The sequence below is a fragment of the Mobula birostris genome, chromosome 10, assembly GCF_030028105.1.
Source record: "Mobula birostris isolate sMobBir1 chromosome 10, sMobBir1.hap1, whole genome shotgun sequence".
In the NCBI taxonomy this organism is placed as follows: domain Eukaryota; kingdom Metazoa; phylum Chordata; class Chondrichthyes; order Myliobatiformes; family Myliobatidae; genus Mobula; species Mobula birostris.
Window position 1 is genome coordinate 100127176 of NC_092379.1, and position 16383 is coordinate 100143558.

The window sequence follows — 16383 nt, forward strand, 5'->3', positions numbered from 1 at the left end:
AGTCCCTAATATATCTGCCTCTACCACTAACCAGGCACCCACCTCTCTTTCTGTAAAAAACTTGCCCCACACATCTCATTTGAACTCTCCTTAAATGCATACCCGCTAGTATTAGATATTTCAACCCTGGGAAAAAGACAGGAGTCGAAAGAAAATAGTAAAAACCAGTATTGAAAAAATTAGAGGGGGGTTTAAACCCAATAAGTCCCCAGGACCAGATGATGGGTGGCAATGGAGACAGTGGATGCACTGGTTGCCATTTTCAAATAGGCCATTTGTCTCACATAGATTGGAGGGTATTTAAGAATGCAGGAAGAGAGAAAACGGGAATTGTAGACCAATTATTCTGACATCAGTCACGGGGAAAATCCCAGAATCTATTGTTAAAGTGGTGGCAATGGAGAATTAGAAAATAGTAATATTAGTAAGTGAGGTCAATGTGTATTTAGGAAAGAAAAATAATACTTGTCAAATCTATTAGTGTTTTTCACAACAGATAATCCAGAAGAATCAGGAAATGTTATGCTTTTGGAGTTTTGTGATGTTTTTTAAATAAAGTGATACAAAAAAGGTTACTAAAGGAAATTAGATCTGACAAATATGGGGGTGAAATTATAATGTGGATAAGCATTGGCAATGGACAGAAAATGCAAAACAGATGGGTTAATTGAAGATTGGGAGTTTAAACCCAGTGGGTGGAGCCAGGGGTCCAGGCTGATCACAAGGTCTGTTGATTATCATTCAGTGGAGTCTACATTTGTTTTGAAAAAGAAAATCAAGTTTTACAAATCTGTCAGATTTTTTAAATTAGCAGAATAGATAATCGCAATGCAGTAGATGTGGTGGATTTGAACTTTCAAAGGTCATAGGCAAAATGTCACAAAGAGGTTTCCAAATAAAATTAGACCACGTGGAGTTGGATTAATATACCAAGATGGAGTGCAGAGTGTTTATAGAACAGAATAGTTAAAAGGAATATTTTCTGTTTGAATGGCTATGATCATTTGAAATTACTACAGAGAGAAGGTGGTGGACTTTCCAACTATTCACAATCTGCTGTATATCAATGATATGGATAAAATGACAGGACCATTGCTTATAAGGCTGTTGATAATAGAAAGAAGAATAACTGCATAGGTTATGAGGAGGAAAGCAAAAGCCTTTGAAGGAATACAAAGTGAGTGATGGGTGAAAAGGAATACAAATTTGGAAATCTTGAAAATGGTAGAAAATTTAGAAAAGCAGAGAATGTTTGAAGTGCTGAGAAATTGAAAGATGTTGCCTTTCAGAAAGACATGGATGTTGTTGTATATGGGTCACTGAAAGATATAATACATGATTAGAAATATAAACAGTTCATTGATGCTTCTTGATAGAAGATGTGACTGTCTGCAAAGACTTTGTGATACTGTTATGTACAGCCTTGGGAAGATGATACACTATTTATTTGTTCTGCAAATTTATAGTAATGTTATAACTTTGCACTCTACTGCTGCTGCAAAACATTATGAGACAGTGATAATAAACCTATTTCTGATTCTGATATCTGGGATATTGTATACAGATATTAACTTCTTACCCAAGAAAGGATATATTTTCAATAAAGGAAGTGCAATGGAGGTTCACCAGATTGATTCCTGTTATGGTAGGAATTAGCAAAGATTAAGCAGACTGAGCCTCTGCTCACTTGAGTTTAGAAGACGAAGAGGTGACCTCACTGAAACATACAAAATTGTTTGAGGCTTGACGTGGTTCTTAAAGAAATTATGTTTCAAATGACCGGGGTGTTTAGAACTAGTTGTTTTTATAAGTAATGCGCCAGACTTTTAGACAGATAAGAAGAAACTTCTTCACTCGGAGAATACTGAGTCTTTGGAACTCTGGCTAGGAGGGCTATGAAGGCTCAGTTGTTCAATGTATTGCAGGATATTGATTGGGAATCAAGAGATAATGGGGCTGACACAGGAAAGTGCCACTGAGGTGAAAGATGAGATATTGTAGATTTTCGTAAATAAAATAACAGAGGAGTTTTAAGTTTAAGGGAAGCTGTAACAGCTCACTTTATTGTCAATTAAACGCAGAACATAAAGTACAGCAAAAATTATGTCATTGCGTCAGACCCCAAGTCAATATCAACGGTTGTAAATTATGCATATGTTTCCAGTCCTCCCATTACCCTACACAGGCCCCCTGCCCCCAAATTCACAAAATCCAGCATCATGAGCCAGTTTGGAACTCAGACAAGCTACTCAGCTTGGGTCCTATTTTCCATGGGTGGAGTAACAACAGGTATATCTGACTTCTCCAGAGGTGTGTTGACATGCTTATGGTCATGTTGTGACAACAGGGGCATTGTAGCAGAATCCTCCAACTTTTGGTGGGCCATTTTAAGGTGATCTACTGAAGTATATATTTGCCCCTCGTATCTATGATAAAAGTTTTTTTTCTCTCCATCCCAAAGCACAGAACAGGCCATCGTAAGGGGGGCCTAAGGAGATGCTGGTGTACATCATGGCAGACGAAAACAAAGGAGGTGGAGTGTAGATCAACAGGAACTCAAGAATGCTGTGTGTCATAATGGGAGGTAGGAATAGGTGCAAAGGAATTGAGTCTATTAAGGAGGACGGAATGCTGCTGAGAGGCTGACCAGGTATTTGTCGCATCAAGAATAAAATCACCTGGCACTCATAACAGCTGCCCATATACCAGCTCTGCTGCGGACAGCTGCAGGTCCTCTTTTGGAGTTGTACTGAGCCCCAGAAGGACCTACGGGAGATGATCATGCCAAAGCTCATCCATCAGGAAAGCACTCAGAGCAGCCATTTAGAAGCGGTGAAACAGCTTGCAGAGGCTATTGGATTGCAGGTGTGATGTAGCCTAATGCTGAGGTCTTGGGCCATCACAGCCCAGACTGATATGATTGGGGACTGCAGTCAGAGGAAATATCAGATGAGGTGCCAAAATGAACAACCAAGGCACTGTTGAATGTCTAAGCCACATCTGTGGCTGTTTTTGAAGCTAGAGGGATGACCTCTGGTCACTTGGTGGTACGGCCCACCATGGTAAGGAGGTGCATGAACTGAGGTGGGGGGGAGAGGACCAGCTGGTTCGACATTCTTGACATGGTCAAACCATCACTCAAAGATCTCAAAAGGTGCCAATGATGCCCGAACATGATGGTTAGTTTTTGTTTGCTGGCACTCAACACAGGCTGCACTCCAACCATACATATCCTTTCAAAGACCACATCACACAAACTTCAATGCGACCAGCTTCTGTGAGGCATTCCGGCCCAGATGTGAGAGGCCATGAATGGAGGTAAAAAGAGCACACCTCCAGTTTGTGGGCACTATGGAGCTGGCCATGAGAGGCAATCAGCCATGGCATTATTTTTCCACTTGATGTATTGTATGTCAGTCAAGATCTCTGATCTCCTGATGCACCAGCACTGTCGAAGCTGTAAGGCGGTTGGCACATCCTGGTGTTCGTACCAAAGCGAGCATGGTAAAAGCACAGACCCAGCAGTCGTGGGCATGTGTGTGTTGGCAGCGCTGCTGACTGGGTTTAGTGAGGCAGGGAAAGGAGGAAGAATTATGTGTCTCTGCCTGAATGAGAGACTATCAGCTATCTTAGCGAGCTCCCTATAGTCACTCATGGGTGTATTAGCAAATGCCATGCAAACCTGATCAGACATTTGCTGCATGAAGAGTTCTTTAAAAATAAAACAAGTCTGCTGATTTCCCAGGATATACTCCATTAGCTCTGAAGGCCTAGCATCCCATAGGCCAGGCAAGGATGGCTCACTCAGACTCTGATAGACCAAAAGTCTGTAATAGGTGGGTCTTCAGCATACCATACTTATCGCATTCAGATGGGTGTTCAAGCAGACTCACCATTCTCACTGCCGTGGAACTACTGAGTGATGCTACTACATAGTAATATTTGGTGTCATCCATAGAGATTTCACACAGTGCAAACTGGGCTTCAGCTTGTATAAACCAAGTGACGCCATTTTGCTCCCAAAGCCCCAGCAGTTCCAAAGTGACTGCACTGGCTGACATTTTGAATAAATCTGGAATCGTTCTAGAGCAATGGAGTTACCAATGTAGATTTTTTGTAAATCAAATGGCAGAGGCATTTTAAGTTTAAGGGAAACCACAACAACTCCTTTATGTCAATCAAATGCAGATCTTAAAACGCAATAAAATCTTCACGCCATTATGTCATCATGTCAGACCAGCTTCTTAAGATGAACCCTAACTCAATATCAGTGGTTGTGAATTATACATATTGTATGTTTCCACCCCTTACATTACCTTACAATATGATTTACACTATATTGCTATATTTGTATTGGATTTGCACTGGATTTGCAATATTTACACTGGATATAATTGTTTTACTCCTTTGAGATGTATAGTTGCTTGCTTTTAATGGTTTTTGTACCTAATCCTCTTTTACATTCTGTTTTCTCTTTTAGTCTTTAATATTTCAGATTGTATTTCCTTTGTAGCATTAACATGATGCTATAAAAGACATGATTTAGAAATGTTGTTTTGCTCATACACATTTTTGGGAAATCTGGCATTAATCTATTTTTCCTTAAAAAGAGGGATGTTACTTCAGCTGCTTTAAATTAACAAACTTATTCCAAGGTTGAATTTTCCCTGCTTTAAAGAATTGGAGAATCTGGTTCCCACCAAAAAAAATTCTTTAAAATGCAAAGCAAATAAAAATGAACATGTCACAGTACTGGATATTCCATTATTCACTGTAGCACAAAAGCTGATGTTAATGACTGCTTACCATAGCATTCGATATGATGGCAGCATTGCTGCACTATTCTGGGGACTTGTCGATAGATGGGGTTCAGACTGAGCTTCTTTTTGGTCTTCGTTAACTTTTTCTTTTCCAGTTCCACTGGCAGAGAAAGCTGTAGGGCTTCCAACAATCGTGACTGATTGTCATCTAGATCGGTGATAGAATCAACAGACACAGCGCCCTGCAATCATGGAATGCACAGAATTTCCTCCCATGTTCTACCAGCATCATTAACAGCAACAAATATATGATAATGTATTATTCATCTAGAAAGTGCAGTGTACTCCCAATTAATTCAAGAGGAATCACCATTAAGAAAGGAACAGTGTAGCTAGAAGTTTAGGAATAATTTTTACATCACTGATAAGTTTAAGTTGAGATTCAGCTTCATTTAAGCTACAGCAATTGGCACCAGGATTACTTGAAGTAATTACACCATACGTAAAGGCTGAGGAGAGGAAGATGATGACCAGGAGCAAGAGACTGCCACGTGCAGACACCTTCTTTGGCAGCAATGAGCGAGAGGCTGCTAGATGGTGCTGAACATGAGTGAGAGGCTGGCAGGTGGCGCTGAGCACTCGATTGCACTCTGCACCTGCCTCGATGATTTCCATTTTCCTCAGTGATTTAATTGGATTGAACTGAACAGAGTTGAACTAAATATGATTGGACTGGTTCAAAGACTTATTGCTTTATTGTTTTATATTCTGTGTTTTTCACTCATTTTTTGCCATTTGTACTGTTAGTTCTTTTTTTTTTGCACATTGGGGGGTTTGATATTTTTCTTTGGATGGGCACCATGGTTTTCGTTCTTTGTTTTGTGGCTGTCAGTGGGAAGACGAATCTCAGGGTTTGCTAATTTATGTACTTTGAATTTTGGTATCACCAAATGTATGCAGCCCTCCCCTGCTATGTATTACGTGTGCTGGATTGCGAGACCCGACGCAGACTGGGAGATCATTTTGCTGAACACCTACACTCAGTCCGCCAGAGAAAGCAGGATCTCCCAGTGGCCACACATTTTAATTCCATGTCCCATTCCCATTCTGACATGTCTATCCATGGCCTCCTCTACTGTAAAGATGAAGCCACACTCAGGTTAGAGGAACAACACCTTATTATTCCATCTGGGTAGCCTCCAACCTGATGGCATGAACATTGACTTCTCAAACTTCTGCTAATGCCCCACCTCCCCCTCGTACCCCATCCGTTATTTATTTATATACACACATTCTTTTTCTCTCTCTCCTTTTTCTCCCTCTGTCCCTCTCACTATACCCTTGCCCATCCTCTGGGCTTCCCCCACTCCCCCTTTTCTTTCTCCCTGGGCCTCCTGTCCTATGATCCTCTCATATCCCTTTTGCCAATCAATTGTCCAGCTCTTAGCTCCATCCCTCCCCCTCCTATCTTCTCCTATCATTTCGGATCTCCCCCTCCCCCTCCCACTCCCACTCCCACTTTCAAATCTCTTACTAGCTCTTCCTTCAGTTAGTCCTGACAAAGAGTCTCGGCCCGAAACGTCAACTGTACCTCTTCCTAGAGATGCTGCCTGGCCTGCTGCGTTCACCAGCAACTTTGATGTGTGTTGCTGGATTAGGAGATGTTTTGTGCTAGATGAATATTAAAGATGGACAGATGCACTGATACTGTTTTGTTTCATTGGTACATTGTAATATTACAGATACCAAACATAAGAATGTGGAGAAAATACTTCTGCAAGAAAGAAATTCAGTCAGAATTTTTTCAAAGAAATGTTATTGATTCATCAGCAAATATCCCCGTTCCGCCTTCTTGTATATTTTAAATAGTTTAGAGAATGTGTGAGTTGTCACATCATTCCAAAATAAAACACAATGCTATCAGATGATGTTGAGTTAATAATATTCTCAAATAGAAGTTTAAGTCACCAATAAGGAGACTCGATCATCAGGTTCTTAAACTATTTCTTTGTGTTATTATCATTTCATTAATGCATTGATAGTTACTGTCTTTATAATTGGAAGTATAACATACCCGTCTGTGAACTCGAGATAGGTTATCCAAAAAAGTTGGTGAGAGGGGTTCTTTTACTGGTTCAGACTGCAAAAATACATCACTATCATCCAGATGTTTGTGTTGTTTCTTGGCCCGGAATCGCAGAACTGATGCCTCCAGCTCCAGACAGTCCCTCCGGCCTTCCTTCACCTCATCGTGCTTCTTTTTTTGTGCACAGTCATTGAGGATGACTTGTGGTAGAGGAATTCCAAATCCCAGGGGATACAATTCTGCAAAAGAAAAAGGACAATGCAGGATTAGTAATCCCAAAATAAAACTATCAAGTTTCCATTTACAACCAAATGGAATTCTAATAATATATTGTCCACAAATAATACTATTTGTTGAAAGTCCCAACTACCTGATGAAATTTATTTTAATCATTCCATTAAAAGGGATTGCAGTAACACAAATGAATCAATTAATTACGGATACACAAGACATTGTACGTACTTGAACCATTGAGTACTTCAGTATTTTCTTTTTCAATTAGTTACTACAACTTTACAAATACTTTCCTCAACCATGTTCCTGGCAACCTGTATGATCTTGTCCTCTCTTTAAGATCATGGTCTGCAGAGCTTCTGAGTGAGGCCTCAATTGTATTTGAGTCATCTACAAAGGTACTTCTTATTGTTGCCATAAGGCTGGAGGTACAGGAGCCTGAAGACACACGCTCAATGTTTTAGGAACAGCTTCTTCCCCTCTGCCATCAGATTTCTGAATGATGCATTAATCCATGAACACTACATTGTACTGTACTGCTACTGCAGTATGACGTATTTCATGAGATATGTCAGTGATAATAAACCCGAATCAGAGTCTGATTACTAAAGATGAACATTTGGATAGGTGATAGATTATTAAGTTATGGCATCAGTGAACAACGCGACATCCTCAAGACAGCCCATGAACCACTTCCTTTCACTTCTTTTTAATTCAGCTACTGTTAGAGCTTGTTATCTACATTTTATCTACATCAGTGAACAACACTACCATAGGCGACAGCCACAAGACGGGTTACAAAGTAATTCTTTACACTTCTTTTACATCTATTTACTTCAGATGTGGTTCAGCTACTGTTGGAACCTATAATCTACATTCTGGCAGTGTGATTTCAGGCCAATCGGGTGATCTGGCACCTTGCTGTCTCTGAGAGTTTTCCAGAAATCTGCGACCAAAGCATGCTGCAAGGAGGCCAGAAGCCAGGAGGTGGGGCGCAAGCCCAGGATCGACTCCACCTCTTGCCTGTTTCACCAATTAAAACACTGAGGAAAATGGAAATCATTGAGGCAGGTGCAGAGTGCAGTCGAGTGCTTAGCGCCATCTGCCAGCCTCTCACTCATGTTCAGCGCCATCTAGCAGTCTCCCGCTCATTGCTGTCAGAGAAGGTGTCTGCACGTGGCAGTCTCTCGCTCTCTCCTTCCCAGGGAAAGTCCTTGCGTTCAAGTGAACTCTTTCTCCTTCAACGATGTCAGTAGATGGTGCTGGAGCAAGGTTTAGTCACAGGTTGTAGACTTGGACTCTAATTCAGGTTTATAGTGTGTTCTAGATTCTAGTTCTAGTTCCTCTTTTTTGTTGCTATTTTTGGGCAATTTTTGAGCCAGTGCAACCTGCAGATAATGAACACTGAGCTGAACTGCACTGAAATAAGCCTTTTGATTTTATGTTTCATATTTTGTGCTTTCACTCATTTTTTTGTTACCTCTTGCACATTTTTTTGCATGTGGGGGGGAGAGCGTTTGATGTTTGATTTTTTTTAACTGGTTAGTTACATTATTCTGTTTTGTGACGGTGGGGAAGACAGATTTCAGCATTGTATACTGCATACATTCTTTGATAATAAGTGTGCCTTAAATCTTTGAAAGGACAGATTTCATATACTTATCTAAAAATTAGTTTAAACCGAAGTTGAATTTAAATGCCACTAAAAGATATCTGGTGGGAATAAGGAGAGATAAAGGGAAAAAATCGTTAAAGTTATAGATATTTCTGGGCTTTTGGTGACAGCCTTTGAGATAGTATGGTTGAATGGAACTTTCTCTTTCAATATTTTTATTAATATTATATAAATTGCATGAATACAAATACAAAATTTATAAGGATACAAGTAAGTAATACAAATTATGTTACATTTAAATCACAGTAATATGATCACGGTATCCCATATTCCAAATCAGTCACGTAGAAAAAAAAGTTTGAATTATGAAATGAAATAAAATAATTATATTTTATTTGAAAAGGATCTACCCCCACTACCAAAATGAGCTGGTTGGTTAAAAAAAAGAGAGAAGAAAAAAAAACTACCTTACCATATAATATTATAATAATAATGGCTCAGATCCATACTTTAATAACAGTTCAAAAATTATGAAAACAACTCAGAAAGGGTCCCCATAACATTAGAAAATCATGCTCAGAATCAGAAATCGAAGAATGAATCTTCTCTAAATCAAGGCACAACATAACATCAGATAGCCATTGAACATGAGTGGGCGGGGCGGCCTCCTTCCACTTGATCCAGGTCACCCTCCTGGCCATAAGAGACTAAGAGACATAAAGGCCAATACCCGCAAATTAGATGGAACTTTAAAGATAAAATGAGAGCCAATAAAAGTAGCTGAAATGAATGGATATTTTTCCCAAGAGCAGCTTAGTGATGGGAATGATTCGACAGAAGGTGAATAGACCGTGGGAAAGTGAAGAAGAAGCAGTGAGAAAAAAAGTAATGAGGTGCAATGGCGTGAGGATTGGGAGAGAGAGAAGCAGAGCTGGTGGGTGAGGCTAAGTCATGGATGAAGAAAGCCATACTACTGTAGGGTAATGTAGAGGACACAAACACGGAGCAGGGGAGACGATTCAGCTGTGAATGAATAAACTTTAATAATAGACCACAAAAATAACAAACCATGAGGGGCAGAAATCAAGACAGACCAGAGACTGAACAGAATAGGCAATGAGGTAAACTTCAGGGAGAGAGAGTGAAAACTAGGTGGTTCAATGGGAGAATAAGGACTGTGGATGAGAACGGAGTTTGAATGGGTTGCAGGTGATGAGTCTGGAATGAGCAGTAGGTGAATCCTATTGGCTGAGTGGAGACTGAGAGGTGTCTGTTTGTGTAGACTGGGAAATGTCAGCAGGAACAGGCCCAAAAACAGTTGGGAAGAGATGAAAAAGAAGAGGGGTTCACCAGTCGACGTATTTTCTTTGCAGCCTAGCTTAATATACTGCATAGGAAACCTGCTGTTGTGGAAGACTCCTTTCTCTACCACAGTATATGATTCTGCATCAGATATCATCCACGGCGTTGGTGAAATAAATAGAAGCACAGTATAAAACAGAGAAACTGAAATACACTTAATAGTAGTTAAGGAATAGAGCAAGGGAGGCAGAAAAAAAGATGAGAGAATAAATCAGCAGATATAAGACAAAACTGAATATACCATTATTCTTTGATTTAACTCATGTAATGTCATAGAAAGTTGATCATATGACAGCCTATATATTAAAACATGTTATAACATTCAAATTTTTTCATATTAAAAAGTCACACTGACTGTACAGCAGATGTTACAGCTATATAAAATGAGTTTGCAATGAAACATCAGCTTCCATATATCGATATATTAGCTTATAGTACTGAATATAAATTATAACCAGCTTGTTTGCCTTGATACTATGCACAAAAAGTCAGACCATATATGTTGTATGATAATGCATAAAGAATACATCATAGATGTTTTATAAATGAAGGTAAATAATTAAGGACAGAAATAAACTAACATTTTAGTATTTTACATCATTGGAGGAATTTCAAACAATAATTACATGCAAATGCAATGCACATAAAATGCCTATAATTTGTGTATTAAATGCAACAATAGGCTTATTGTGTACATAGACATAGAGAAGGTAGAACATAGAACAGTACAAGACAGGAACAGGCCTTTCAGCCCACAATGTTATGCCAAAACAAAAAAAAAATAATCAAATGGCTATCTAAACTGATCCTCTTTGCCTACATAATATCCATATCCCTCCATTTTCCTCACATTCATGTGCCTATCTAAATGTCTCTTAAAAGTCCCTAATGTATCTGCCTCTGCCACCAACCCAGGCAGTGCATTCCAGGCATCCACCACTCTCCAAGTACAAAAATTGCCCCTCACATTATCTCTGAAATTAACCCCCTTACCTTCAATGCATGCCTTCTGTTTCTGGATATTTCAGCCCTAGGAAACAGATACTGTCTGTCTACTCTATCTGTACCTCTCAAGATCCTATAAACCTCTATCGGAACTCTCCTCAGCCTCCATCATTCGACTGAAAATAACCCAAGTTTGTCCAATCTCTCATTATAGCTCATGACCTGTAATCCAGTCAGCATCCTGGTAAACTTCTTCTTCATCCTCTCCGAAGTCTTGACATCTTTCATATAATGAGGCGACCAGAACTGTATACAATAGTCCAGAAATGCCTAACTAGAGTTTTATAAAACTGCAACATAACTTCTTGATCTTTGAACTCAATGTCTCAACTAATAAAGGCAGGCATGCTATATGCCTTTTAACTACTCTACCAACCTATCCAGCCATTTTCAGGGAGCTATGAACTTGGACCAGAAGATCCTTCTAGTGTATCTTCACGTTTGACCTACCAATGTGAAGCACTTCACAGATGGGAGGGTTAAACTCCATCTGCCATTTCTCTGCTCAAATCGACAACTGATCTATATCCCACTGTATTCTTTGCCAGTCTTCGACACTGTCCACAACAACACCGATCTTTGTATCATGTGCAAATTTACTAACCCACCGGTCTACATTTTCATCCACGTTACTTATATATGACACAAACTGCAGAGATCCCAGTACAGATCCCTGTGGGACATCACTAGTCACAGACCTCCAGCTAGAATAAGTATTTTCAAACACTACCCTCTCAATTATGGCCAATTTACTATTGATCCAATGCATCTTAATCTACTGGATGAGCCTCCCAAGAGGGACTTTTTCAAATGCCTTTCTAAAATCTATGTAGACAACATCCACAGCTCTACCTTCATCAATCACTCTCGTCACCTTGTCAAAAAGTCACCTAGACATAAGGGATGAAATGTTTTTTTGTTTCCCTAATCACGGAAACTTCGGAAAAACAATAGGCCAGCTCTTCATTGATGTAATATCAAAGCATACAAATGTGACTAAAGCCTGAGAAAATTTGTTGAAACCTTGAAAACAGAAATAGAAACTTCAGCCTTGGAACAACAGAATTAAGGCTTAATTTCAGGCAGAACTCAATTGTTCAGAGAACAAATCCTGTAACATCACATGTTTTGTGTGATATTTAATTCAAATTCAATAAAGAATCAAAAACAAAGGGAAAATTAAGGGGCTATCTCAAGGTCAGACAAAATCCATAATTCTCCATCCAGTGAATGAGGAAATTTCAGAGGGCTGATTGCCCAAAGTGACAGCTTCTATGCAAAGGGCAATGGGCTATTATACTTCTTAGTAAGACTTTGTTAATGGTTAAGTAAACATTGAAAGTTATTAATTCAAGTACAAAATAAAGGCATAGCATTTATTAAAATTTATTAACATTTATTGCCATATTGCCAACATCAACAAAAGCTTGTAAAAGGTCACACAATTTTCTTTCCGGCTCCCTGTGTGTTATGTACTGAATGTAATGTGGGAGGGCATTCAATGTAGATGTATTTATAAGCAAAATAAACAGCTGCACATTTGTTCCTGGCCTCTCTGCCTTTCATGTGTTGTTATTCACAGTTACCCTGCTTCCCATTACCACAAGCGTAACAACTGGTGATGAATTGACAAGTTCTCATGCAATATTTATTGCTTTATCCTCTTCAGCAAGAAAAATCTGTAACATTGGTGGTGTAGTGCTGTGTGACGTGGATGAGCAAAAAGAAGGTACAGTACATGTTACAGTGGAGATTAACAAACGGAGGAAGAAACTTGCACTGCACATTGTTAAAGGTAGGTATCCAGCACTTCTGGGTTGCTTGTGGTTGAAGCACCAGAAACTCAATGGCACAAAGTGCATTTCCGTGGAAGGACCACTGATCTACAAGAAATATTGAAGAAATACACTCAAGTATTCAACAGAGAACTGGTCACTATGAAAGGAATCACTGTTAAGCTGGTTGTTAAACCCACTACAACACTCAAATGCCTGAAGGCAAGACCTATTCCATACACTTTCAAATCAAAGGTAGAGGCTGTATTGGAAAGACTGGTCCCGAGTAAGGCATCAGAACCAGCATGTGTAGGTAAATGGGCATCTCCAGTAGTTCCTGTCCTAGAAAGTGATGGTTCCTTGAGGATTTGTTGAGACATCAAGGTAACCATTCACCCAGTTCTTAAGGCTGAACAATACCCTCTTCCCTCATTGATGATCTTTTTTGCAGGACTAGCCAGAGAACAAACATTTAGCAAGATTAGCTTGTGGCAAGGGGACTTGCAGATGTATGTGGAACCAGAGTCACAGGAACTGTTAACCACAGTGATTCACAATGGAATGTTCAGGTAACCAAGGCTTCTGTTTGGCATCTCCTCTGTTCCTGCACTTATTCAGCGAGCAATGGGTGTCATGGTCCGGTCTGTGAAGTCCACATTCCAGTTCACTGACTGGTCCATCGATCCTTATTCCAGGTTTTCCAGTTTTCCCTTGTTCTGTTGGTGCCTTAATTGAGGCATATGATTCTCATTTTGGGCTGGCTACATAAACAGCTCCTGGGTTCAGCTTCAGTTGCTGGCCTGTTCCCTTTCCTTCCTCTTCCTTTGGAAGCCCTGTCTGAAGCCCTGCCTGCAACCTTGGCCTGAAGACTTCTCTGCAACCTCGCCTGTGTCCTCGCCTGTATCACTGTCAAGTCCTACCACCGGAGCAAGACTGGAGCCTTGCTGTGTCTAGATAAGGAATTGTCTTTCGTTGTTTGGAACTGTCTCTTTGTGTCCTCACCTTTGCTAGGTAGGTCCGGCTGTTTGCTGCTACCTTGTGTTAGGAACCATCTTGTTGTGTTCAGCATTCTGTGTATGAGTCCCAGCCCTACATCCTGTTCCCAAGGAGGGGTCCCAGCTCTGTGTTCTGTGTATGAGTCCTGGCCCTATGTCCTGCTCCCAAGGAGGGATCCCGGCTCTTGTTCTGCGTTCCTGTCTCCCAAGACCCAGGCCCTGTGTTCTGCGTCCCTGTCTCCCAAGACCCAGGCCCTGTGTTCTGCGTCCCTGTCTCCCAAGACCCAGGCCCTGTGTTCTGCGTCCCTGTCTCCCAAGACCCAGGCCCTGTGTTCTGCGTCCCTGTCTCCCAAGACCCAGGCCCTGTGTTCTGCGTTCCAGTCTCCCAAGACCCAGGCCCTGTGTTCTGCGTTCCAGTCTCCCAAGACCCAGGCCCTGTGTTCTGCGTTCCAGTCTCCCAAGACCCAGGCCCTGTGTTCTGCGTTCCAGTCTCCCAAGACCCAGGCCCTGTGTTCTGCGTTCCAGTCTCCCAAGACCCAGGCCCTGTGTTCTGCGTTCCAGTCTCCCAAGACCCAGGCCCTGTGTTCTGCGTTCCAGTCTCCCAAGACCCAGGCCCTGTGTTCTGCGTTCCAGTCTCCCAAGACCCAGGCCCTGTGTTCTGCGTTCCAGTCTCCCAAGACCCAGGCCCTGTGTTCTGCGTTCCTGTCTCCCAAGACCCAGGCTCTGTGTTCTGCGTTCCAGTCTCCCAAGACCCAGGCTCTGTGTTCTGCGTTCCTGTCTCCCAAGACAGACTCTGTGTTCTGCGTTCCTGTCTCCCAAGACCAAGTCAAGGCTTTGGGGTCTCGTCCTGTCCTTGTGCCTCACCCAGCCCAGGAGTACCTCGTCTAGTCCAAGCCACGTCCTAGTACCTCGTATAGTCCAAGCCACGTCCTAGTACCTCGTATAGTCCTAGTTACGTCCTAGTACACTCACAACACGCTGGAGGACGGCAGAAGGGAAACCATGATCCTAAAAGAAAGAGGACATTTGAGATGTCCTGGAACGGAAAGCCTCATCCTGGGAGCAGATGCGACGGAGAGGGAGGAACTGGGAATAGGGAATGGCATTTTTGCATGTGGCAGGGTAGGAAGAGGTATAGTTGAGGTAGTTATGAGAGTCAGTGGGCTTGTAGAAGATGTCAGTGGACAGTCTATCTCCAGAGATGGAGACCGAGAGATTGAGAAAGGGGAGAGAAGTGTCAGAGATAGACCAAGTGAATTTGAGGGCTGGGTGGAAGTTTGAATTAAAGTCGATGAAATTGACAAGCTCAGCGTGGGTGCAGGAAGCAGCACCAATATAGTCATCAATGTAGCGAAGCAAAAATTGGGGAGCAGTACCAGAATAGGTTTGGAGCACAGAGTGTTCCACATAACCAACAAAAAGGCAGGCATAGCTGGGGCCCATGCGAGTGCCCATAGCTACACCCTTGGTCTGAAAGAAGTGGGAAGAGCTAAAAGAGAAGTTATTAAGTGTGAGTATCAGTTTCGCGAATTGGAGGAGGGTACCGGTGGTAAGGAACTGGTGAGGTCTATTGTCCAGAAATATTGGACAAATAGGGTCTATTGTCCCTATTCCCAGTTCCTCTGTCTCCGCCACATCTGCTCCCAGGATGAAGCTTTCCATTCCAGGACATCTCAAATGTCTTCTTTCTTTAAAGATCGTGGTTTCCCTTCTGCCATCATCAATGATGCCCTCATCCGCATCTCCTCCATTTCCCGCACTTCGATCCTCACCCCATCCTCCCGCCACCACAACAGGAACAGAGTTCCCCTTGTCCTCACCTACCACCCCACCAGCCTCCGGATCCAGCACATTATCCTTCGCAATTTCCGCCACCTTCAACAGGACCCCACCACCTTTCCCTCTCCACCTCTCTCCGCTTTCCACAGGGATTGATCCCTCCGTGATTCCCTGAACCACACGTTCTTCCCCACGGATCTACCACCTGGCACTTATCCCTGTAAGCGTAAGTGCTACACCTGTCCCTACACCTCCTCTCTTGCCACCATTCAGGGCCCCAAACAGTCCTTCCAGGTGAGGCAACACTTCAGTTGTGAGTCTGTTGGGGTCATCTATTGCATCCGGTGCTCCCGGTGCGGCCTCCTCTACATCGGTGAAACCCGACGCAGATTGGGGGACCGCTTCGTCAAGCACCTCCGCTCCATCTGCCACAACAGACAGGATCTCCCGGTTGCCACCCACTTCAACTCTGCTTCCCATTCCCATTTGGATATGTCCATACATGGCCTCCTCTACTGCCATGATGAGGCTAAACTCAGGTTGGAGGAGCAACACCTCACATACCATCTAGGTAGTCTCCAGCCCCTTGGTATGAACATAGAATTCTCCAACCTCCAGTAATTCCCTCCCCCTCCCTTCCCCTATCCCTATTTCACTCCGCCCCCTCCCCCAGCTACCTATCACGTCCCTCATGGCTCTGCCTCCTTCTACTACCCATTGTGTTTTCCCCTATTCCTTCTTTACTTTTCTTGCCTATCATCTCCCTGCTTCC

The 16383-nt window shown here is 42.1% G+C and overlaps 1 protein-coding gene across 6 annotated transcripts in view; it reads right to left on the bottom strand.

Moving 5' to 3' along the window:
* The window catches only part of LOC140204204 (rho GTPase-activating protein 6-like), a 161366-nt gene that overhangs the window by 58479 nt on the left and 86504 nt on the right, over nt 1-16383 (bottom strand). For all 6 annotated transcript variants that reach the window (XR_011887557.1, XM_072270702.1, XM_072270700.1 and 3 more), the window contains 2 exons: nt 6835-7085; nt 4807-5002 (listed from right to left, as the gene is read on the bottom strand). Coding sequence is in view for 5 of the 6 variants with exons in the window: in XM_072270702.1 (XP_072126803.1) it covers nt 4807-5002; nt 6835-7085 (447 nt within the window). In the remaining variant the exon portion in view is untranslated. The remainder of the gene's footprint in view (nt 1-4806; nt 5003-6834; nt 7086-16383) is intronic.